We start from the raw sequence: 23009 nt of genomic DNA, 5'->3' as shown, positions 1-23009 counted from the left end.
CAACAGTGTCGTAACAACATCATAGCAACATCTCCATGGAAACAAGTGATTACAGAGAAGACAAAAAAGGAAGGAAGAAACATGATAGTGCCTGTCTTATATCCACTGCACTGAGTCACTCTCTAAAATCAGTATCCTAGAGGTTCTATAACTGTGTCTGAGTAGCACCTCAGAATCAGAACCCTAGAAGGGATTCTAGAACTGGATTTCCTGAGTCATTCTCCATACTCCAACCCACAGAGCCCACATGGTGTCTCTAGGCGACCCCACACTGATGGTTGATGGAAAAACTGTGTGTGTGCACATGTGTGTGTATCTAATCATGTGTGTATATGTTTGTGTGTATGTCTGTCCTAGTGTATGTGTGTATGCATGCATGTGAGTGTGTATGTGTGCATGTGTGTGTGTGTGTGTGTGTGTGTGTGTGTGTTAATGTGGCTGTGTGTCTATATCTGTTCCAGTATGTGTGTGTGTGTGTGTGTGTGTGTGTGTGTTAATGTGGCTGTGTGTCTATATCTGTTCCAGTATGTGTGTGTGTGTGTGTGTGTGTGTGTGTTTTAATGTGGCAGTGTGGGAGGGGAGGGGAGCAGCACACACACCAGGCACAGCCTGGGAGCAACTGCCCCTCTCTGTTTCCACTAACAGGCAGACTGGACCCCACACAGACAGTGGTCCTCTCCACTGGAGGGCTGCTATTGGCTGTTAGGTGGCAGGGGAGGGGCCTTGGGCCAACAGACATGCCGGTAAACCTTTTCTTGTCAGGCAAGTTGTGTGTGTGAGTGTGGTGTAAGTATTTCCTGTTTCAGTTGGTGTTATACACAGGATACACCCATGAATTTCAAAACACACACACATACAGTCATGCACACACACACACTGATCCACATTAGGTGCAGTTTTAGTTTTTCCTTTTTTATAAAGCCCAGTTTACTTTATTTAAAGGCATAAACATTAGCATCTTTAGCATCTCCTCCACATTCCTCGCTTCTGAAGCTGACTCTACATGGTGATGCTCTCCTTAGCATCCTCTGTGTGAGAGCCTTCTGTGTCAGTGTCTGCGGTGTGTGTGTGTCCTGTGTTTGAATAACTCCTGTGTGAGTGTCTTCTGTCTAAGTGTCTTCTCTGTGTGTGTTCTGTGTTAGTATTTCCGGTGTGTATGTTTCCTGTGTGAGTGTTACATTTAGTCATTTAGCAGACGCTTTTATCCAAAGCGACTTACAAGGATGTATACACATTTTTACATTTACACTGATGGCACACTGCACATCAGGAGCAATTAGGGGTTCAGAGTCTTGCTCAAGGACGCTTCGACAGGGAATTGAACTAACAACCTTCTGATTACTAAACGACTTCTCTACCTTCTGTACCACTGTCTCCCCGTTCTGAGGAGTGTGTTAATGTTGCATTACTTTAGAGTGGAACCCGGGACCCGGGACCCGGTAATGCAGACCAGCTTTCCTCCCCCGCACTGTGGATCAGAGCCACACCCCAGCAGAACATGTGCCGCTCGCTCAGACATAAAGCCGTGCAGGGCGGGGATGGGTTGGGGGAGTATTTTTACTTGCACACAAACCAGAGCCCCCACCTTGTTAGTCCACCCAAGCATACAGCCTCACGGCTGAGAACATACATGTGTCCCAAGGATCAGAGGTGAGATGCAGTGGGAATTTAGTGTTTAATGGTGTGTGTGTGTGTGTGTGTGTGTGTGTGTGTGTGTGTGTGTGTGTGTCTGGGAGAGAGTGTGTGAATGTGTGTGTGTGTCTGAGAGAGAGTGTGTGAGTGTGTGTGTGTGTGTGTGTGTGTGCGCGCGCAGGCAAACAGGCGTGTGTGTGCATGACTGTAAGTGTGAGACTGCTGCTGGTGTGACAGTTCTGTGGTGAGACCCAGATGGTAATCCCCGGATAGCAGTGAGTGAATGCGCAGAGTAAAGCCTCACTTCTCTGTCCAAACATCCTTTTCAGGGCCAGCCAGTGCCTGTAACCTTTTTGTTCTTGTTTTCACTTTTCTCTGAAAAATATTAGATTCCTTTAACAGATAGATACTGATGTTTTAGAGGTTTATTTTTCAATTGTGTTTTAGACAATATCACACTGTAATATTTTTCACCAGTCAACATGGCTCTTTTTTGCATCTGCGTCTGAGCTGTGAGTTGCAACAGGTCCTCCTGATGAGTGTGAAGCTGCTGGCTGTGTGTATGTGTGTGTGTCTGTGTGTGTGTGTGTGTGTGTGTGTGTATGAGTGTATGTACTGTATGTGTGTGTGTCTGTGTGTATGTGTGTGTGTTTTGATGGTGGTTGTTGCTCGTGCTGTGCGCTCTGTAATGCGACTGCAAATCCAGCTGCACAGTTGAGAGAGAGCCAGGCCCTGCTGGGAGGACAGCCCCCCCCCCCCACACCCACACACACACACACACAAAACCCTGGAGCTGTCAGCTGCACTCACCGTCCACTCCCAACAGAGGCAGGAGAGGAGAGAATGTGATGGGTTTAGATGTATGAAAACAATAAAGCAGTCTAACAACTGAAAAGGCATGCAAAAACCTTACGAACACAAACAACAGCACAGCTGGCACTGATGTAAGAACTGGAAATTAGTCTGTTGCTAAATATTGTTCATTGTTAGTATTACCCATAATGCTTTTATTTTTATTTTTATATTTTCACGTGGTGGTCCGACCCAGAACTGCATAGAGCATAACCTACATGGCAGGTGGGTTTATCTGTCCTTCACATGACCATATGCCATTAAAATGTATTTGAAGATTATACCATATATCATATTCCTTATAATAACATGCTTCAGAACGTGGCAAATTGCTGCATACTGTCTCTTTAACTGGCCTATAAAGTGTAGTTTGCAAAATTAGTGGTAGGTTGTCATTCTAGAATTCAACAGCCAAACAAATACCTCCTTCCCCTGGCCTGCTCTATGCCCCTGGCCTGCTCTATTGCCCTGGCCTGCTCTATGCCCCTGGCCTGCTCTATTGCCCTGGCCTGCTCTATGCCCCTGGCCTGCTCTATGGCCCTGACCTGCTCTATGCCCCTGGCCTGCTCTATTGCCCTGGCCTGCTCTATGCCCCTGGCCTGCTCTATGCCCCTGGCCTGCTCTATTGCCCTGGCCTGCTCTATTGCCCTGACCTGCTCTATGCCCCTGGCCTGCTCTATGCCCCTGGCCTGCTCTATTGCCCTGGCCTGCTCTATGCCCCTGGCCTGCTCTATGCCCCTGGCCTGCTCTATTGCCCTGGCCTGCTCTATTGCCCTGACCTGCTCTATTGCCCTGACCTGCTCTATGCCCCTGGTCTGCTCTATGGCCCTGACCTGGACACATGACTGCAGGGGCGCAGGAGAGATTTCTGAATGGGACGAGGGGGTGGGGGAACAACTTCGAGCTAAAGGTCTCAACTTTTAAGCTCATACAACTATGCTTGCCTGAGGCCTTTTGTGTAATTTGGCATCAGGGTTTAACAAAAGTTATGATAGGACACTGTTTTTTTTTTAAGAAGCCACAGACGAACAAGAGTCAACAAGCCTCTTTCTTCCCTCTTACTTCTGTGTGTTGTATATCTTCAGGGTCTGGTTCATTTGGCTGCGAATGTGTCTTTATAGTGTCCAGAACTTCAACGTCTCCTTCTGGCCCTCTTTCCCCATGATGTCTTCTCCTACGTACTGCACTGCACTCCAGCCCTCTGGGATGGACTGTTAACCGTCAGAGGCTGAGCCCAGATTCTTCTCTATCATAAATCTTTGAAAATCGTAATTCTAAATAGACTTTTCCCCACGCATGCGTGTGCTTCAGTGCGTTGAAAATGTTGTAATCTTTTTATTTGATTGGGATGGGCAGTAGAAGGAATCTCACGCCCCTCTTACTACTAAACATCGACATGATCATGACTCAGACGCCCAATCACTGACACTGACTTACAATAATGTGTGTGTGACACATCGAAACATTTTTATTCAGTATTAATTTCCTAGTTTAATCTGACATCTCTCGTGAGTGAGCCACCTTTCTAAACTGCACATCAGCTCAACTAGTGGCCTAAAGTTTTGTTTCATGGAAGCTGCGGTAGTTATCAATGTATGACATGATCGGAAAAAAAGTGTGATTTGTCGTGAAACTTCCTTCAGGTGTTACCACTGTAGGACTAGACCGCTGAAATATAAAACGTTTTGGCTAGCTAACACAACGAGAGGTAGTTTTAGCTTTGGCAGGAATGAATAGCATTAGAGAGGAAGAGAAAGACTGTGTGTGAGCGAGCGATGACTGTGCTGAAGTGACATGTGTATGGAGAGACACAAGTAGAAAGACATGGTAGATTATAGACCAGAGAAGTAAGAGAGAGAGAGAGAGAGACAAGGTTGGAGTGGAGATTTTGGAAAAATGTTTCAGGAGGGAAAGAGTGAAAGAGAGATAACGAGAGTGAAAGAGAAAGAGAAGGAATGAGAGCAGAGGAGGGGAAGGCAGAGTGTCAGCACAAAGTTATGAATCACCACATGCTCCCTCTCTCCAGTGGGCAGACACACCCTCCAATCAGGACTGCTCTCCTGATCTCTCCCTCTCATTTCTCTGTCCTTCTCTTTGTACATCTGCTCACCATACTCTCTCTCACTCTCTCTCTCTCTCTCTCTCTCTCTCTCTCTCTCTCTCTTCAGTCCAGTCTGATTAATGTCTGCACGAACTCCCTCAGTGTCTAGAGCAGAAGATGTGTTTCTACTGCATGTGACTGTTAGTGTGTTCAGATAATTACTAAAGCACATAATTTACAAATGATCTGCCAGAAAGAGGACCGTGGTTGTCCACACAATGAGAGTGAGGTGATGCACACGGTGGCAGTGTGAAGTCTTAGCGCTCGTGGGCTGATCTGATCCACTGTGTTCATCTGTATGCCACTAGTCCTTCTCATTTCATCCTGTGTTTTTCCCTCCGGCAGCTCCACCCATCCATCCCGCTCTGTAATGTCATGGTGTCTTCTCGTCCTTCTCCCCCATCCCTCCTTCTCCCACTCTGCTCTGACTCTTCTTGTCCTGCTCCCCGTTCCTCTCCCTCATCCCTCCTTGTCTCCCCATCCCTCTACTCCAGCCCTCCTCCCACTTTGTCTCGTATGTCCTCTGCTGGTTCTTCCTGAGTGTTCTGAAATGAATCAATTTGAGTGTATGCTGATTTGATGGTGATCTGCTGTCTGATAAACTAATTTCTCTCTCTCCATCTCTCTCTCTCCATCTCTGTCTTAATTTTCTCTTAATAAAAAACTCTACCTCTGACTCTCTTTCCGCCATTTTCTCTCTGAACATGGCCTCTTTTCTATGGGTATCGATGTTGCGCTGATGTAAAGGTGTGGGAAACTGGTCTGATGAAAGTGTATTAAACCTCTCTTTCTCTCCCTCTCTCTTTCTCTGTCAGCATGCTTGCATGGCTTAGTGAGGTGTTCTGGAATGAGCGGCTCTGGTTCCCTGAGGGTCTGGGCTGGAAGGACCTGGAGGACCGGGATGGCCTCGTCTACCCCAAAGCTTCTGACCTCTATGTGGTGCTGCCCATGGCTCTGGCCTTCATGTTGGTGCGACAGGTCTTCGAGAGGTGAGCCCAACAAACTCCAGCTTCTCTGCTAACTCTCAACTCTGCTGACATAACTTTGTCATAAACAGTCAAGGCAGATCAAAGCAGATCCTATCACTGATCATTGAGACAGATGGCACAGTGACATCAATGGATTTGTGGATCCCAGTATAGTCCATATCATATGCTTATAATTGGTCATAGCACCCAATATTTTGAAAGCTTTCATCTTACTAATAGTGGTCACATGACTCTTTTCTGGCTCTGGGCTCTGTAAAGCGCCTAGAGACAATTGTATTGTTATGGCGCTATATAAATAAAATTGAATTGAATTGAATTGAATTTTCTATCTCCTGGCACTAACAGACTATAACCGGATGCTGTGAGTTATGACATAGTTATGACATGGTACAGCTTATAACAGGATGCTATAAATGATGTCATAGTTATGGCATGGTACAGCTTATAACAGGATGCTATAAATTATGACATAGTTATGGCGTGGTACAGCTTATAACAGGATGCTATAAATGATGTCATAGTTATGGCATGGTACAGCTTATAACAGGATGCTATAAATGATGTCATAGTTATGGCATGGTACAGCTTATAACAGGATGCTATAAATTATGACATAGTTATGGCGTGGTACAGCTTATAACAGGATGCTATAAATGATGTCATAGTTATGGCATGGTACAGCTTATAACAGGATGCTGTGAGTTATGGCATAGGTAAGGCGTGGTACAGCTTATAACAGGATGCTATAAATTATGACATAGTTATGGCGTGGTACAGCATATAACAGGATGCTGTGAGTTATGGCATGGTACATCTTATAACAGGATGTTGTCATTCCTCTGCTTTTTCATTCATCACTTTATCTTCTTTCTTCTGGTCCTCTTTCTTTCCCTTTCTTCTTCCGGTATATCTTAGCTGGTCTTAAAATTAGATTTTTTTTTATTATCATTATTGAATTAGGTTTTGAGTTTGAGTAACTAGATCATCTGCCTGCATGGCTCTGGTGGCAGATAGTTTCTGGATTGGCTGTTTCCTCTAATAATGGCCACCGTCAGCTTCTGATGCAGTGTATTTTTAGAATACACTCAGGCTATGTAGTTCTGTGTACGGCACGCACTCCTAATTTCATTACCTTTCCCCCCAACTCTTCTCTATTCTGTTTTTGCTAATTGGTTCTTATCCATTGAAAACAGTATCTCTTGTTCTCTTTCCCTCCTCTCCTTCTATGTCACTCTCTCTGTGTGTTTTCTTACAAACATTTTAAATATTACTTATTTTGTGATGTTGGTGTTGCTATATGGCTACACAGTAGACTTTTTAGGTGACATTAATCGTTCATCGTTCATCCTCCTCTCCTCAGGACGGTTGCCACGCCGATAGCTGCTCTGCTTGGTGTTAAAGAGACAGTACGACTACGAGTTACCCCAAATCCATCACTTGAGGCCTTCTTCTGCAGAACCACCAAATATCCAACACAGGTTCTTAAATACTCAAGCCACTGTTTTACACAAGAGCCAATGCAAATACTCAGCACAGCAACAAAATATTGCATTACACACAAGCACTTACTCAACACAGACACACAATGACATATCCAATACTGGTGCTCAATGAACTACTCAACACAAGTACTCAACTAAATATTCAACTCAGCCACACAAACCTGAGGTACTATTAGCACCCTGTCATTAAGTTTATCAATAGTGTTTTTGAACTAATTCAGTTCACTGAATAAGCCCCCCCCCCCCTCTCTCTTTTTCTGTGTGTGTGTAGAGTTCTGTACAATCATTATGTAAGCAGACAGGCTACACAGAAAAACAGGTGCAGCGATGGTTCCGCAGGCGAAGAAACCAGGACAGACCCAACCTCCTGAAGAAGTTCCGAGAGGCCAGGTACACACCCGTCTCACACTCACCACTTAATTTATGTTGCTGCTGTATTCAGTGTTATACCACAGCAATTCACTTTCAGTTATTTATTTGTTATATTATAGTGTACTATAGTATACTATATTACAGTACAGCACAGTACTACGGGAAACATTTAGTGACTAAAAGATTTACAAATACTGGAAATATAATTGGCAAACAAACAGAATGTGATTTATAAATGTCCAACAATTTGCAAATATGCAAATACAATTTGCTTTACAAATACAATACACACCTCTCAAACAAACATAATGTGCTTTACAAGTAGAAGACACATCTATCAAAAAATACAATGTGTTTTGCAAATAAAAAACACATGAAGGACACATTTCACAAATGTAAACAAAGAATGAAAGTAAATCATTGTTTTGGCATGTTTTGTATGGTTGCATGTTTTGTATGCTGTTTGTAGTACACAGCAAAATGCAACGGGTGATTTTTGGCACGGTTTCTCCGCTATATGGGCATCAGCTCATGAAATGGCTGGTGGGTCAGAGAACGAGAAAGTTGATTTGTCTTATTTTTATCTTATTCAGAAACTATTTAGATCCTGTGGTTTAATTTTCTTTACATCTTTATTATCAGGTTTTATTATAGATAGCGCTGTCTTCCACATTGCATTAAGGTATAGAGCACAGGTAGCTACAGATAGCTATATTGCCAGCTGTATTGCTAATGCTATAATATAAGCTACTTTGCCCCAGTTTGTCCAACACATTCAAACCCTGCACTTTTCTCTTAATTGTTCTATTTTTGATATTTTCATGCACAATAAAGTCTGAGTTGTGCTAGGCAGCCAACGTTAGCTCAAATCAAAGTGAATTAACCTTATGGATAGCTTATGGATAGTTATCATTAAATTTCACTGGCTTACGACACACTTCTTGACATTTTTTTACATAACGTTAATTTGTGTTTTCTGTATCTGTGGCGTGTCATAAAATGTCTCCAGTCAAAATATCTCCGGACACACACCGTTTGCCTAGTGTGATAAATAATTTGCTGCATCATTTGTACCTTAAGCTTAAAAGATTAAAAGTTACACATTTGGACCCTTTACTGTCAGCAATGATTTTGTAAAAAATTTAACGAAGGGCCGCAATTATACCTTATGGACCATTTCTGTACCTTACAGAGTACTTTTCTGACAACTGTACCTTTGGGTACAGAAATGGTACCTCTTTTTCTCTTTGTGTAGTATAAGGACATGTACTGTAGTGTGGTGCAGTGTAGTATAACGCAGTACAGTAATACGCTGCAACCAAATTACAGCCCTGCAGAGTAGCAGCAAGTGTGTAATGACGGTCAATTATGTCCATTTCCATACTGCATGGTAATTAGCTCAGTAGATTGATCAGCTCAGACGTAGTGCCACTTACGCCCAGAGCTCAACATACTCATAACCAGGGTTGGGAGGATTACTTTAAAAATGTATTCCGATACAATTACTGATTACCTGTTAAAATTTGTATTCAGTAACCTAATCCAAGTATCACAATATTAAAGTAATGTAACTTGATTACTTTCCGTTACTTTTGGATTCCCTCAATGCCAAATGTGCAAATGAAGACAACAGAAAAGAGACATCAATAGCCTGGTACTTATCCACTGAATATTGGTGGTTTTCTCCATTTTGATGTCTGTGATAGATATATATGCTGAAAAACATTGGTCCAACCTTGAAAACAAAGACATGTACTGCTAGAGTCATAAACTGTGCAACTCAATGGTCACATGCATTTCATGAAGTGGTTATGCTATCCACAACCCACTCCTAAAAGGGCACACACCAGCTTTTGTGCAGTAGTGCTATATAAATTACATCTGGTGTGGGCGTTTGACTACTGAGAAAATGAACTTAGTATGCTACAAATATCAACTATATTGTCATAGCTATGTGTTAAACAACAAACTGAACTTAATTCTAAATATGTAAAGCTCTATGTGCCACTATATTGATTGGAATGCCAGGATATCCTTTTTGGGCCCAAATGCAGCATTTCACCAAGATATTTTACTAGTGAATCACTAACCGTATCACTAACCGTAGTTGAACACTCTCTTACTGTCAACAGTTTTTACAAACAAATACCTTGCATAATTTTACACTTTTTGCCCAATCCCCTTTGCAATATAGCATGGGCTAGCTGGGCGGAAATGTGAACTAGTTCAGTTTGTAGCCCTGAAGGAAAATCGGCATGAGGGCCGTGTGGTTGTGGTTTGATGTGTGCATATTGATGGTAATTAGTTTTATACCATATATTGAAGATTCAGTCTTAGGTTTGATCAGTCAGGATTCAGGTTTATTCTTGAAGAATGGCGGCCGACCATTTGTGAGACAGAGACTTTCAGATCCATCCTCCCTCATAGAACTTCACCTCAGCATATCTGACTTGTTCCTTGGGGAACAGTCTGTTAAATACACTGACATTAAGGGGTGTTACCGTCAATTCAAATGGGCCATGCATGCAGGGTTCTTTGTCTCGACCTGGGGGGGAGGTGAGACCAATGTCGCACCTCACTCCCCTGGTCAAAATCAAGTATATTCACCCTGGAACTGTTTACATGCTAGTTAAGTCCAAATAAAAGTAACAATTAGAACTAGGTATAATATCATTGACTTATTGACTATGGCATATTCTTATGACCTATGCTGGTCCCTTCAATATATGTCACCCCATATTTCGGTCAGTGGTTTGTGTTTTATTTAAACACGATCATTCCAGTTATCACAGTCCCCCTTTTTCATTACGTTTGTAGGCAAGTAATACTAACAGGTTAGCTAACCAACTTTAACTTTAGTTAACTGGATGAATAGTGTCGATATATCCTGCCAGGGAAAGCATTTTTTTTAACTCGAGGTCATCATATGGACATCATATAGTTTTCTCTGTTGTCTCCTTGTGACGTGTGGTAAAGTGTGCATGTGGATGCTAGTATAATGTTCTGCATTTTAAAATCTATTTGTAATCCTGTTAATAATCCCAATTTTTGCTAAAAGTATTTGTAATCTAATTACATATTTTTTTTTGTAACTGTACCGGAATACAGTTACACTTTTTTTTTATCCTAATTACATAACGCCGTTTCATGTATTCCGTTACTCCCCAAGCCTGCTCATAACTGAATGGACTAGCTCTGCTCGTTTCTTCATCTGCTTATTTGTGACAGTAAACAGTTCAACAGCGTGAAAAACTCCTGCTTCTGCTTTAGCTGGTGAATTCTACTGAATCTTACTTGTTTCATAAAGCCAAAGGGCACATTTCCTGCTAGGTACTTGCTGGCAGAGTGGGCCTAGGCCTGGGCAAAAGAGAAGCTGAAATGTGTTTATGAATAACTGGCAGGAGCTTGTGCTCCATGCAGCTTCTCCCCTCTACCCTCACACTTGTGCCCGAGCAGTTGCCACTCCTGTCCCAGTGGTATACAGGGAGGGAGGGACACACACACACACACACACACACACACATACACACACGCGCGCGCACGCACGCACGCACGCACGCACGCACGCACACACACACACACACACACACACACACACACACACACATACACATACACACACACAGACATACACACACATAGACATACACATACACACACACATACATGCTTGCATGTGGTACTTGGTGCCATTTTGAATACATTCTGTCCTGTCGGAATTCCACCACCGTTGACACATTATGAAGCGCTTTGACTCTTTGACCTGTTAACGTTATACAGATATACAGAGAGGGTATGGGGGAGGGGTTGGTTGGCAGTCGAGCCATGTTTTATCTTCTGGACGTCTGCTCTGCCAATGCCAGGTGCATGTCAGCACACTCTGACTATATGCCAGTGCCCTAGAACTGCATTTGTATTTGTACTCTATGAATTAGAGTTCTCTGGCAGTGCCTTAGAGCAACTTTCAACTTTACAACTCTCGCTGTATGATTGCTGTCAAAGTCTGTGTCATTTCCGTGGAAGTATGTGTCAGTGCTGTAGATGTCTGTATCAGTGTTACAGAGGTCTATGTGTCAGTGCTGTAGAGGTCTTATCAGTGTTACAGAGGTCTGTGTCAGTGCTGTAGAGGTCTGTGTCAGTGCTGTAGATGTCTGTGTCAGTGCTGTAGAGGTCTGTGTCAGTGCTGTAGAGGTCTGTGTCAGTGCTGTATATGTCTGTGTCAGTGCTGTAGATGTCTGTATCAGTGCTGTAGAGGTCTGTGTCAGTGCTGTAGAGGTCTGTGTGTCAGTGCTGTAGATGTCTTATCAGTGTTACAGAGGTCTGTGCCAGTGCTGTAGAGGTCTGTGTCAGTGCTGCATATGTCTGTGTCAGTGCTGTAGAGGTCTGTGTCAGTGCTGTAGAGGTCTGTGTCAGTGCTGTAGATGCCTGTGTCAGTGCTGTAGAGGTATGTGTCAGTGCTGCAGATGTCTGTGTCAGTGATGTAGATGTATGTGTCAGTGCTGTAGAGGTCTGTGTCAGTGCTGTAGAGGTCTGTGTCAGTGCTGTAGAGGTATGTGTCAGTGATGTAGAGGTCTGTGTCAGTGATGTAGAGGTCTGTGTCAGTGCTGTAGATGTCTGTGTCAGTGATGTAGAGGTCTGTGTCAGTGCTGTAGATGTCTGTGTCAGTGATGTAGAGGTCTGTGTCAGTGCTGTAGAGGTCTGTGTCAATGCTGTAGATGTCTGTGTCAGTGATGTAGAGGTCTGTGTCAGTGCTGTAGAGGTCTGTGTGTCAGTGCTGTAGAGGTCTGTGTCAGTGCTGTAGATGTCTTATCAGTGTTACAGAGGTCTGTGTCAGTGCTGTAGAGGTCTGTGTCAGTGTTACAGAGGTCTGTGTCAGTGTTACAGAGGTCTGTGTCAGTGCTGTAGAGGTCTGTGTCAGTGCTGTAGAGGTCTGTGTCAGTGCTGTAGATGTCTGTGTCAGTGCTGTAGAGGTCTGTGTCAGTGTTACAGAGGTCTGTGTCAGTGCTGTAGATGTCTGTGTCAGTGCTGTATAGGTCTGTGTCAGTGCTGTAGAGGTCTGTGTCAGTGCTGCAGATGTCTGTGTCAGTGCTGTAGAGGTCTGTGTCAGTGCTGTAGAGGTCTGTGTCAATGCTGTAGATGTCTGTGTCAGTGCTGTAGAGGTCTGTGTGTCAGTGCTGTAGATGTCTGTGTCAGTGCTGTAGAGGTCTGTGTCAGTGCTGTAGAGGTCTGTGTCAGTGCTGTAGAGGTCTGTGTGTCAGTGCTGTAGAGGTCTGTGTCAGTGCTGTAGAGGTCTGTGTGTCAGTGCTGTAGAGGTCTGTGTGTCAGTGCTGTAGAGGTCTGTGTGTCAGTGCTGTAGAGGTCTGTGTCAGTGATGTAGAGGTCTTATCAGTGTTACAAAGTAACAAGGCAGTGCTTTAGAGTAACAAGGCAGTGTTTAGAGTCCTGTCCAGTTTAGTGTTATACAGTCCTTTAGAGTCCTGTATATCATTGCATTCGACTGGGTTCTCATTCAACTCTGTGTCCCTGTCAGTGGTGTCCAGTTGGCCTCCTGCTGGTCGAGGTTGTGAAGGCTGTTGTCTCAGCTGCGGGGGAGGCAAAAGGGGACATTGTGACCTGAATTGACTCATGTCAGTGCTCTTGTTATTTGTAGGAGAATATGGACAGTTTTTATTTTGTACCTCTGTGTGTATGTGTGTATGCACGTGCATTTGTGTATGTGTATGAGTGTTTGTACGAGAGTGACCTCTTTAAGTGTAAACAAGTCATTATGTACATATATGTATATTTCAGTATACTGAGGCATCAGATTGCTTGTAACTTTGATTTTGGATGGATCAGTTCCAGAGTGAGTATGTACTGTATGCATGTGTGTTAGTGTGGTATATATATGTGATTTCTGTGTAATAAATCCATATTTTGATGCTCTGTGTCGATATCTGTGTGTGTTGCAGTTGGAGGTTCACATTTTACCTTCTTGCGTTTGCCGCTGGCCTGGGTGCCCTCATCGACGTGAGTCTCTATTTAACCTCATTTGACCTCTGTCCCCTCAGCTCATGCTCTTTTCCTGCACTCAAAGCACACACACACACATAAATAAATATATAAATAAATACATACAGTAGATACACATTAACATACATATACACACACTCACATGGCAATTCTTTTAACCACACTCCTAATTTTGCTGAAGCCGATGAGGATACTCTTCACCTAGCTATTCTTTCCTGAGCACATGTAGGTCAATCTCCACTAATCATTTGTTTCTGTCTCTCCCTCTCTTTCTCTTTTTTTCTGTCTCCACTGTCCTTCTCTTTGTCCATGTCTGTGTTTCTCCCTCTGTCTCCATAGAAACCCTGGCTATATAACTTGTCAGAGATGTGGGAGGGCTTCCCAGTTCTTGTAAGTTCTTGCCACGCAATGGAGTAACAAAAACACCCTTGACATACACCTACCCTCACTCACGCGCCCTGCATCACACACACACACTTACCCCCCCCCCCCCCCCCCACACACACACACATACACACAAACACCTTCTTGGTCCACAAGACCATTTCTCAGTGATAATCTTCCGTTGTGTCCTTCAGAGCCTGCTGCAGTCTCAGTACTGGTACTACATGATCGAGCTCAGCTTCTACGCCGCACTGCTCTTCAGTGTGGCCTCAGATGTCAAGCGCAAGGTAAGCCCTCCGTTCTTCTGCCACTACATGATCTGTCTGGCTGTGTTTGTGTGTGTGTGTGTGTGTGTGTTTTAAAAACCCTTTGCCCCATATCCACAATGCACCTGTCTAGTGTTTACCCCGTATAAACAAACCACACTTAGATATGGTAATATGAAGCCATTTAGAGCAAAGTGCAGTATTAGCAATTATTGGATTACATCACACACATAAACACACAGACAAAGGCACAAACACACAAACACACACAAAGATAGGGAGGGGGAGTTTGATGATTTGGTGATTGCTTGGCTTGGCAGGTTCATTATGTACTTGGATCTTGTAAAGCATGTACCTTTGAGCCTATTTCACATCCCTGTGTAACTTATGTGTAACTTATTTATCTTCTTCCTTTCCATTATTTCTGTCCATATGTGTTGTGTCTTTGCTATCTATTTTACCTTGTGTGTGTGTGTGCGCACACGTGTGTGTGTGTGTGTGTTTGTGTGTGTGTGTTTGTGTGTGTGTGTGTGTGTATGTGTGTGTGTGTATATGGTCCCTCCTCTCTCAGGACTTTAACGAGCAGATTGTCCACCATGTGGCCACCATCCTTCTCATCAGCTTCTCGTGGTGTGTGAACTACATCAGGGCAGGAACTCTGATCATGCTCTTGCATGATTCCTCAGACTACCTGCTGGAGGTAAACACACACACACACACACACACACACACACACACACACACACACACACACACACACACACACACACACACACACACACACCATACCTGACAAGTCAATATGACTGAAATCCGTGAGCCATCCCCACCAACCACACACACACCAAAAGCCAATACGTGCAAGCATATTGTTACATTTTGTAAACAGGCCTATGTTCGCCCCATAGAGATAAAAATGTGTTTAGTGATGAGATGCTTACCATTGGGAATACCTTCTGAGTACTGTAACATCGCTGACTAGTGTAACGAAGGCATAGGGAGCCGCACAGGGCGAACATGGCAGTATCGTACTCGCACTGCACAGCAGTCTATTGGAGTTATGATGCTCTGCTCCTATGAGATCTGTGAGATTCAGAGTCACGCTGAAACGTTGAAAAGTCTCACAGATACTCACTTAACATTTGTTGGATTGCAATGGCTAATTGCATTTTAAGCCACATTCACATTCAGAGACTTTATGTATCAGGCTCAGATAGATTGAAACGGCCATAAATGTATATAAATATCTAGACATAAATGTATATAAATATATACATATAAATGTATAGAAATATATAGACATTAATGTATTAAAAAATTATATATAAATGTATAGAAATATATAGATATAAATGTAGCTGAGAGGCACAGAGTCAGGATTGCTGTCTTAAGCTCACATGGGGAGATGCTGAAAATGTGTGAACACATCTGTCTCTCCAAGCCGCTTATGTCATCTCAAGTCAAACCATGTCTGTTATACAATGTCCTGTCTATGCTTAGACCACAGCAGAGAAATGAGACAGATGCATTTAAGCTAATCTTCGCTCTTGGACCTTGACAATTACATGTATTCCAGCATGGCTATACATCTGTATTTAAAATGTTGGTGAAGAAAATCACTGGTTTACGTAACTTCTAGCTAACAGCTGTGCTAGCTAATAAAGGGTGTGCCAACATAACATTATGCCTGCCATTATTGTATGAGCTAGTATTCAGGACCAGCCTTGCTCTGCATATGACTTAGATGCAGGCAGATTTCTGTCTGGTAAATGGATATGTATTTGTTTGTCCTATGCTACTGGTGAATATCTGTTGGATCTGTCTGAGTTGTTAGTCGTGTGTGATGCAAGATGGAATAAAAAAATGCTCATAGATTATGTGGGAGACAGCAGGAGTGTCCCATTTACCTTTAGTTTTCCTCTGTGACACTGTCCCCTCCTGAAGGCACTGTCTTCACTGTGAGCACATGCAATAGCCATCATCACAGAACATTCATCACTGATGACTTGAGGCATGGTGTTTGTATCTTGTATATTGCCATCTAGTGGTGAATATATCACAACAGCCAACTAATTTGCCTCTCTCTTTCTCTCTCTATTTATCCAACCCACCCACCCACCTGTTTGTCTTTATATGTATCTGTACATCCATCCAGTCAGCTAAGATGTTTAACTATGCTGGCTGGAGGAACGCCTGTAATTACATCTTCATCCTCTTCGCTGCCGTCTTCATCATCACCCGCCTCATCATCTTCCCATTTGGGTGAGGGACATACTCACGCACACACACACACACATATATATATATGAACACGTGTATGCATACACACACATCCTCCAGAGATACTTAACACAGAGACATGCATACACAAACTGTATAAAACAGAATATTATGCTCATAAACTGTCTACACACACAATAATATGTATCTTTGAGTATCCCAGGTGTATCTTTATGTCTTCTTAGTTTTAATTTCCATTTTATTCATTTTTAGTATTCTTAGTATCCCTCTACACACACACACAAAACACACACACACACACACACACACACATACACACACACACACACACTTGGTTGTCTGCTGTAGTTTCTAACTCCATTTGTTCTGCTCTGTTTCAGGATCATGTACTGCACCATTGTGTACCCCGTCACCATCTACAAACCCTTCTTTGGTTACTACTTCTTTAACGGACTCATGGTTACACTCCAGTGTCTGCACATCTTCTGGGCATACCTCATCGTCCGCATGGCCGTCAGGTTCCTCGGCAGCAATGTACGCAAACCACCACACCCATGATCACCCAACTACGCCCACTCTCCCATGATCACACCACCACACTCTCATGATTACATCACCACACTCTCATGATTACATCACCACACTCTCATGATCACACCACCACACTCTCATGATTACATCACCACACTCTCATGATCACAACACCACACTCTCATGATCACACCACCACACTCTCATGATTACATCACCACACTCTCATGATCACAACACCACACTCTCATGATCACACCACCACACTCTCATGATTACATCACCACACTCTCATTATCACAACACCACACTCTCATTATCACAACACCACACTCTCATCATCACACCACCACACTCTCATGATCACAACACCACACTTACTCTTTTGTGATCACACCTGTGTAAGTTATTCTTCCTGAATTATAAGACCACTGGTCATTTTGGTGTTTGTTCCAAACCATGACAGTTTATAATAATAATAATAATAATAATTCATTTAATTTGTAATGCACTCTTCATTCAGAAGAATCTCAGAGTGCCATTACAGATGGTGAGATGGTGCAGTATGAGTGGATCATTGGGACTGTTCTGACTAAACTCTAGAGACAAAACTTTAGCTGACATATGATATGAATATGATATTGAAGAGAAAACCTTCACATTATGACAAGTAATAATTGTTTTCCCCCCACAACGTTCCATCTCCTCTCCTCAAAAATCTGCTGACCCCTGGAACTGCTCCGGCCTTGATGAGAGGGCGATTCACTGTAGAATCTGCTGCTGTCTTGTTTTTCTTCTCTCCGATGATTAATCTGTCATCCCCACCTCCTTTCTTCCTGCAGGAGAAGGTGGAGGACGAGAGGAGCGACAAAGAAGAGACGGATGACTCAGCAGAGGAGGAGGAGGAGAGAAACGGAGGTCCGAAGAAGAACGGCCAAGTCCTGAACGGCCACATTCCCCACAACCACAACAACGGCCACCACAACAAGTTGGAGTGATGGAGTCACATGCCAGGGATGGCGAAACAAGCGCCAGAACAGAGAGTGCTAGTGCAGAGTCCAGAACAAGAGATAGAGAGAGAGAGAGGTGGGAGAGGATGCGAGAGAGGGATGGTAGAAGTCAGTAAAGGACTGTCCCTCCCCGATACACACATTACTACACAAATTCAGGCATGCACACACACACACTTACACACAAACTCACTCACTCTCTCTGTCTCACACACATGCACATACTTACCTATTCACACATTTTATTCATGACATTACAAATTCATATACACACAGGTGTCATCCCAAGCCTGCAATACAGGAAGAAACACACGAATGATACAAACACTTAAAAACATGCACTGTTCAATCACATTCATTTTGCAACAGAAAAAGCCAGAACCAAATGTGCCAAATCCTTCCTGTGGATTCTCTCTCAAGAAGTACCCCAGAGAGAGTGAGGAAGGGAGAGAGAGAGAGCGAGAGGAATGGGGGGGGCAATGCTGCTTATTGTCTATTTTCCTTACTTGTGACTTGTGTGCCTTATCTATTGTCCTGCCTCCACTGTGCTGTTTTTAGTGTCAGTGCCACCCCAGAGCAACTAACTATGGAATGAATCCAGGCCACACCCGGATCAAACATTGGCTAGATCCGTGCCAACTCCAGACCACATCTATTCCATGGCCAGCATACATCTGGATATGGTCACAAAATCAGTCCATTAACATGCGCCTGCTGTTACAGTGGGGGATTTTTTTTTTTTTTTAAAGTGCTCATATTGACAGAGTATGTTAAACTAGCCTTGCTCGTCAGTGTAGCAAAACCTTTTAAGTTTCAGTAATACGGGAGGTACTAGAATTTATAAAAACCTTTCTATGCAATTTGATTTAAAACTGGAGATACCATTGGGAATCTGGTAGGAATCGTCACAATTTGTAATCAGATTTTTATTGCGCTGGACTGTAAGACGGTTTGCTTGGGTCCTTGGTAACCGTGGTTTCCGAGGTCTAAAATACCCGGGTCAGAGGAATGAGCTAACTTTGTCCGTTAAGTTGGGCTTCAATGCCGTGGACAATATTAGTCATGTCTAGAATCCTTTCTGTACTGCTGTGTCCTGTAGAACCACCAGGCCTTTATGCCACAGTGGTTACCCGCTGTAGCGGTCTGGGAGTCTCTCCACATAGGAAAGCCAAAGAAGCTCCTGCTTTAGGTTTTTTTTAGTGTTCCCACACAGAAGCCAACTCTGGAACCGATCTGGTCCCCATCTGGCATGGATCCGTGTGAGATTAGGGCCACATCTCTTACAGACCTAGCTGCTATCTGGGTTGCTATGGGCAGGTGCTTTTGTCCTTAGGGAAATGTTGTCTGTTGATTGTTGAAGGGGAGATGGTATAAATGATTGAGTTTGTTAAAATGTAATTTTATGTAGATGTTTAAAAACCTGAAGAAAAACAGTCATGGATGTATAGATGTATGTAAATCCTTGTATGTCTCTACAGTTTTATTGTGTCTGTGTCTTCACGGTGTTTGAACCAACAAAACACTTACAATGTTTTTCCCCTATCAATGTTTTCTAGTATTTTGTGCTGGAAACCCTGTGAAATGCTGCACCACTGAGACCAGAGGAGTTTATGGTACTTCCATTCCAGCATAGGCTGCCTTTTTCCTGTCTATATGTCTGTGCTGGATCACTAGTGCTATGACTCATGGGTATTTTTTTGCCTGTGTATAAATATGGTGTCAGAACCACAGATGATTTCAGGGGCGTGGGCAAGTTTGGTGACTCTAAGCGGGTCGATTTTGTCATGATTCCATTATGAGAAATGGCTTACTTTCGAAAGTTGTGGCCTTTTTTTTGCTTTTAAACCTAGACATTGCAGAACTGAATTGAGTTTTATTTCTGTCAATTCGTTTTGATGGTGGTGCACCAGCGAGAACACTTGATCAGTGGAGCTAACGGTGATATGTGTTGTCCAAGTGCCTTATCTCTGATGAGAAGGTTTTTTTCCCCATTTCCTTCTCCATCTCCTTCCTCCTGTCAGTCTGGTCTCTTCTTCCTCAGTCTCAAGCTGACTCAGGAATGGATATGGCCCTGACCAGAGCCTGATCCATGCCAGCCAGCTGCTGGTTGGACAGTCTGTATCCTGATTTACCCCCTCTCCTACAGAAGAGCTTTTCTACTCGTCTCGTAGCCGATTTCTCCGTCTCACTCTCCATTTACTTCCTTGTAAAGTGCACTCTGACCAAACTGCACCCTATGTTTGTGCCGCTACACAAAACAAACCCCAAATTAGAGTTTTTATTTTGTATTTTTGTTTTGTTATGATGCTGAATTATTATTATTATTATTATTATGAATGACAATAAAAAGAATCATGAGTTTATGTGGTCATGAGTACGTTTCCCCTTTGCTTCGTCCAGATGAGGATGAGATCAGAAGTGTTTTCTGGAGACGCAGGGGGCTTACAAAGGTGCACAGTAAGACATGACCACTAGTATGTACCACAGCTGAAAAGAGGACTTTAAAGGATTATTTTCTAGTGTGTGTAACCTGCTAGTTAGATGTTAACGATGTAGCTTTTAAAACATTTCAACATTACATTCAGCAGGTGCTTTATAAGTAAATACAGGTGTATGAGTAAAGTACTAATCCCAGAGGTAAATTGCTTGAGGAAGGAACAAACACTTTATTAAACTGAAAAAGTGTGGCTGTGAACGTTTTGTTTGATCACATCAGACTTACTGTACCTTGAGTATTCCCAAGGTTCTGATTTAAAGACAGAAACCAAGCAATAACGGAGTCCAATACCAATCAGATGTGGAACTCTTCTGTGATCATTCTGGCATTAACAAGGCCTGCTTCTAACGCAAACAGTGGGCGGGGCTTCACTTACCGTAATGGGTTTGTCTTTTACATATTTTATGTCAGGCATCTTTGACTAATTGCAGTATAATTGGAAACTCATTCCATCTTCTGTGACTTGAACATATATCTGGCATATAATTGTATAATCCAGCACATAAGTGATCTACACCAATTCCAACAGCTTTGAGGGACGTAGCAAATACAGATCACACTGTGTAGACAATATAATGATCGTCTGACAGACATGACTTATTGATGACTTAAGACTAATTGAAGACGTCATTGTCTAAAGCTTGAGGGAAATGCAATGGATTCTTTTCATTTTTACTTCTTAGTACTTTATAGCATTATTTCCCCTTGTGTTCCATGAATTATAATATTTATTTTAATTACCAAAATGAAGGTCTCCAATTAGGATGCAATACAGTAATGGCCAGGAATACATCAAGCATTTAATAATTATTCCTCACAAGTCCTCTAGTTAACTGAACATGTTTTAAGCGATTCAATCCAAAGAAAACAGCAAACAATTTGGGCAAAAGAAAACATTTTTATTTCCAACAGAAAAGCAGAGTGGGATGTGTTTATAAAATTTTGAATCCAGCTCTTGTGTCATTTGTGAAAAACAACGTCTATTCACTTGACAATAAAGCTAAAAATTCAAAATATGATAAGGAAGCATGGTTCCTAGTATTTATGAGTGAATACTACCCACATATACAAGGAGGGAAAAAAAACTCAAATTTTCAAAAAACAATAACAAGCGCAGATTATTAGTACCACACAAGCAAAGGGAAAGATCAAGCTATGAACACACACAAGATCTGTCACTCTAAAATAATGGTAATGTAATATCCACAAATATGAACAGTGCAGCTTAGCCAGAATCTCAAAGAAATCCTGACTGATGAGTTAGGCGAATGTATCCGTCTCACTTCTCCTCACACCACTGGTTTTCCTTGCGTACTTGAGCCTCCTCTTCCTCTGTGAAGTCATTCTTGATGTTGAAGGTCTTCCTGATCTCCTCTGGGGTCTTGCCTTTGATCATGTTAGCGACCGTCTTGCAGGTCACGTCCAACAGTCCTTTGATATCCAAATAGTTTGCGGCCAGAATCAGTTCGAAGAGTGTGCCCTGGTCAACCTTAAGGAACTCCTGGTCCCACACAGGGATGTCATCTGTTCTCTTCTCCCGGTTCTCATCATCTTCCGGGGGAGGAGGATCATCTTTGTGGTGAGTGCACCACTGGATGACCTATTTAACATAAAAATCTGATTAAACTTTGTCATTGTGCAAAGTATAGGTAGAGTCAATCAAATGCAGTGAGTTGTGATGTGTTATCCATCCAGTGTGTTGTGGTGTTTTAACAGTCCAAAAGCAAACAGACAAGAGACCAAAAGTCCAAGCAGAGGGTGGCCACAACTTGAAGATAAGACAACTATGACAGTCAGTGTTGACGTGTCGAGGCCTTCAGACTCATCTGACTACTTGAGACAGGTGTATTAACGTCAACATTGGTTTGTTTTCACCAACTGAGATGCCATTAATACCTAGCTAGCTAGCATAGATAAAGGATGATCCTACACATTTGATGTTTAGTGGCTAGCACAGATCTCCCTGATAAAATGCCTGAATGTGCTGTATTTTGGATTTGACTTTATTTACTGTAAAATGAGCAGACAGCTGAAGCCACCAGGGCAGTAAAGTGTTCGGGGGGGGCATAACTAGCATTGTCGTCATGGAGGGCGATATGTTGTTCAGAATTCCCGGCCGAGTTAGCTAGCTAGTGAGCTAGCTAAGCAAGCTATCGCTAATTACCTTATCTCACGTATTTTCTGTTGAATTTAAAACCTGCTGATCGTATATTTCAATAGTTGCGTGTATAAGTTGTGTAAATATCCAGCATTTAAAAATGGTTAGCACTGTCAGCTTTCTATTAGATGGAAGATGAGATTTGTGTTGTGTCATGGATTAACGCTAACGTTAGTTTAACGTTACCTTTTTGAGTATGGCTGCATTGACGTTGGGCAAAGGAACCGGATCATCGTCGCCCTCATCGTCCATTCCCAAATCTTCCAGCATCGTCTTGATGGTCACTGACTGCTTAGCAATGTCAACATCAACCTCAAACATTTCCCCATCAGAACTTTGCAATTTTATGGTCGGCATTGTGAGAGATTTCTGACTACTCCGCGACTAGGCGTTTCAATATCAACAAGGCCCGTTTCTAACGCAGACCCGGGGCGGGGCTTCACTTATTGGGTTTGTCTTTGA

The 23009-nt window shown here is 42.9% G+C and overlaps 2 protein-coding genes across 2 annotated transcripts in view; one reads left to right on the top strand and one right to left on the bottom strand.

Moving 5' to 3' along the window:
- cers2b (ceramide synthase 2b) overlaps positions 1 to 20259 on the top strand; it is a 28900-nt gene extending 8641 nt beyond the window's left edge. Inside the window, exons 2-11 of the mRNA XM_012842006.3 lie at positions 5401 to 5574; positions 6935 to 7052; positions 7348 to 7466; positions 13400 to 13457; positions 13800 to 13850; positions 14039 to 14131; positions 14682 to 14810; positions 16266 to 16372; positions 16732 to 16885; positions 17725 to 20259. Coding sequence (XP_012697460.1) covers positions 5402 to 5574; positions 6935 to 7052; positions 7348 to 7466; positions 13400 to 13457; positions 13800 to 13850; positions 14039 to 14131; positions 14682 to 14810; positions 16266 to 16372; positions 16732 to 16885; positions 17725 to 17880 — 1158 coding nt within the window. The 5' untranslated portion in view covers position 5401 and the 3' untranslated portion in view covers positions 17881 to 20259. The remainder of the gene's footprint in view (positions 1 to 5400; positions 5575 to 6934; positions 7053 to 7347; positions 7467 to 13399; positions 13458 to 13799; positions 13851 to 14038; positions 14132 to 14681; positions 14811 to 16265; positions 16373 to 16731; positions 16886 to 17724) is intronic.
- A 1008-nt stretch (positions 20260 to 21267) lies between these two features.
- Positions 21268 to 22992, bottom strand: LOC105912995 (S-phase kinase-associated protein 1-like). Its single transcript, XM_012842007.3, has 2 exons — positions 22734 to 22992; positions 21268 to 21989 (listed from the first exon to the last, which is right to left on the bottom strand). Exons 1-2 carry the CDS (start codon positions 22902 to 22904, stop codon positions 21669 to 21671), a joined length of 492 nt encoding a protein of 163 aa, XP_012697461.1. The 5' UTR covers positions 22905 to 22992; the 3' UTR covers positions 21268 to 21668.
- Positions 22993 to 23009: the final 17 nt, after the last annotated feature.

This window comes from Clupea harengus, chromosome 11 (genome assembly GCF_900700415.2).
Source record: "Clupea harengus chromosome 11, Ch_v2.0.2, whole genome shotgun sequence".
Taxonomy (NCBI): Eukaryota; Metazoa; Chordata; class Actinopteri; order Clupeiformes; family Clupeidae; genus Clupea; species Clupea harengus.
Note: the sequence above shows the minus strand (reverse complement) of the source record. Positions and strands in the feature narration are given on the sequence as shown.

Excerpts from the sequence above, each read along its gene's own strand:
- LOC105912995 (XM_012842007.3), bottom strand. The coding sequence starts at position 22,904 with ATGCCGACCATAAAATTGCAAAGTTCTGATGGGGAAATGTTTGAGGTT. Across the intron at positions 21,990-22,733 it reads ATGCAGCCATACTCAAAAAG|GTCATCCAGTGGTGCACTCA; the intron begins GTAACGTTAAAC and ends TATGTTAAATAG.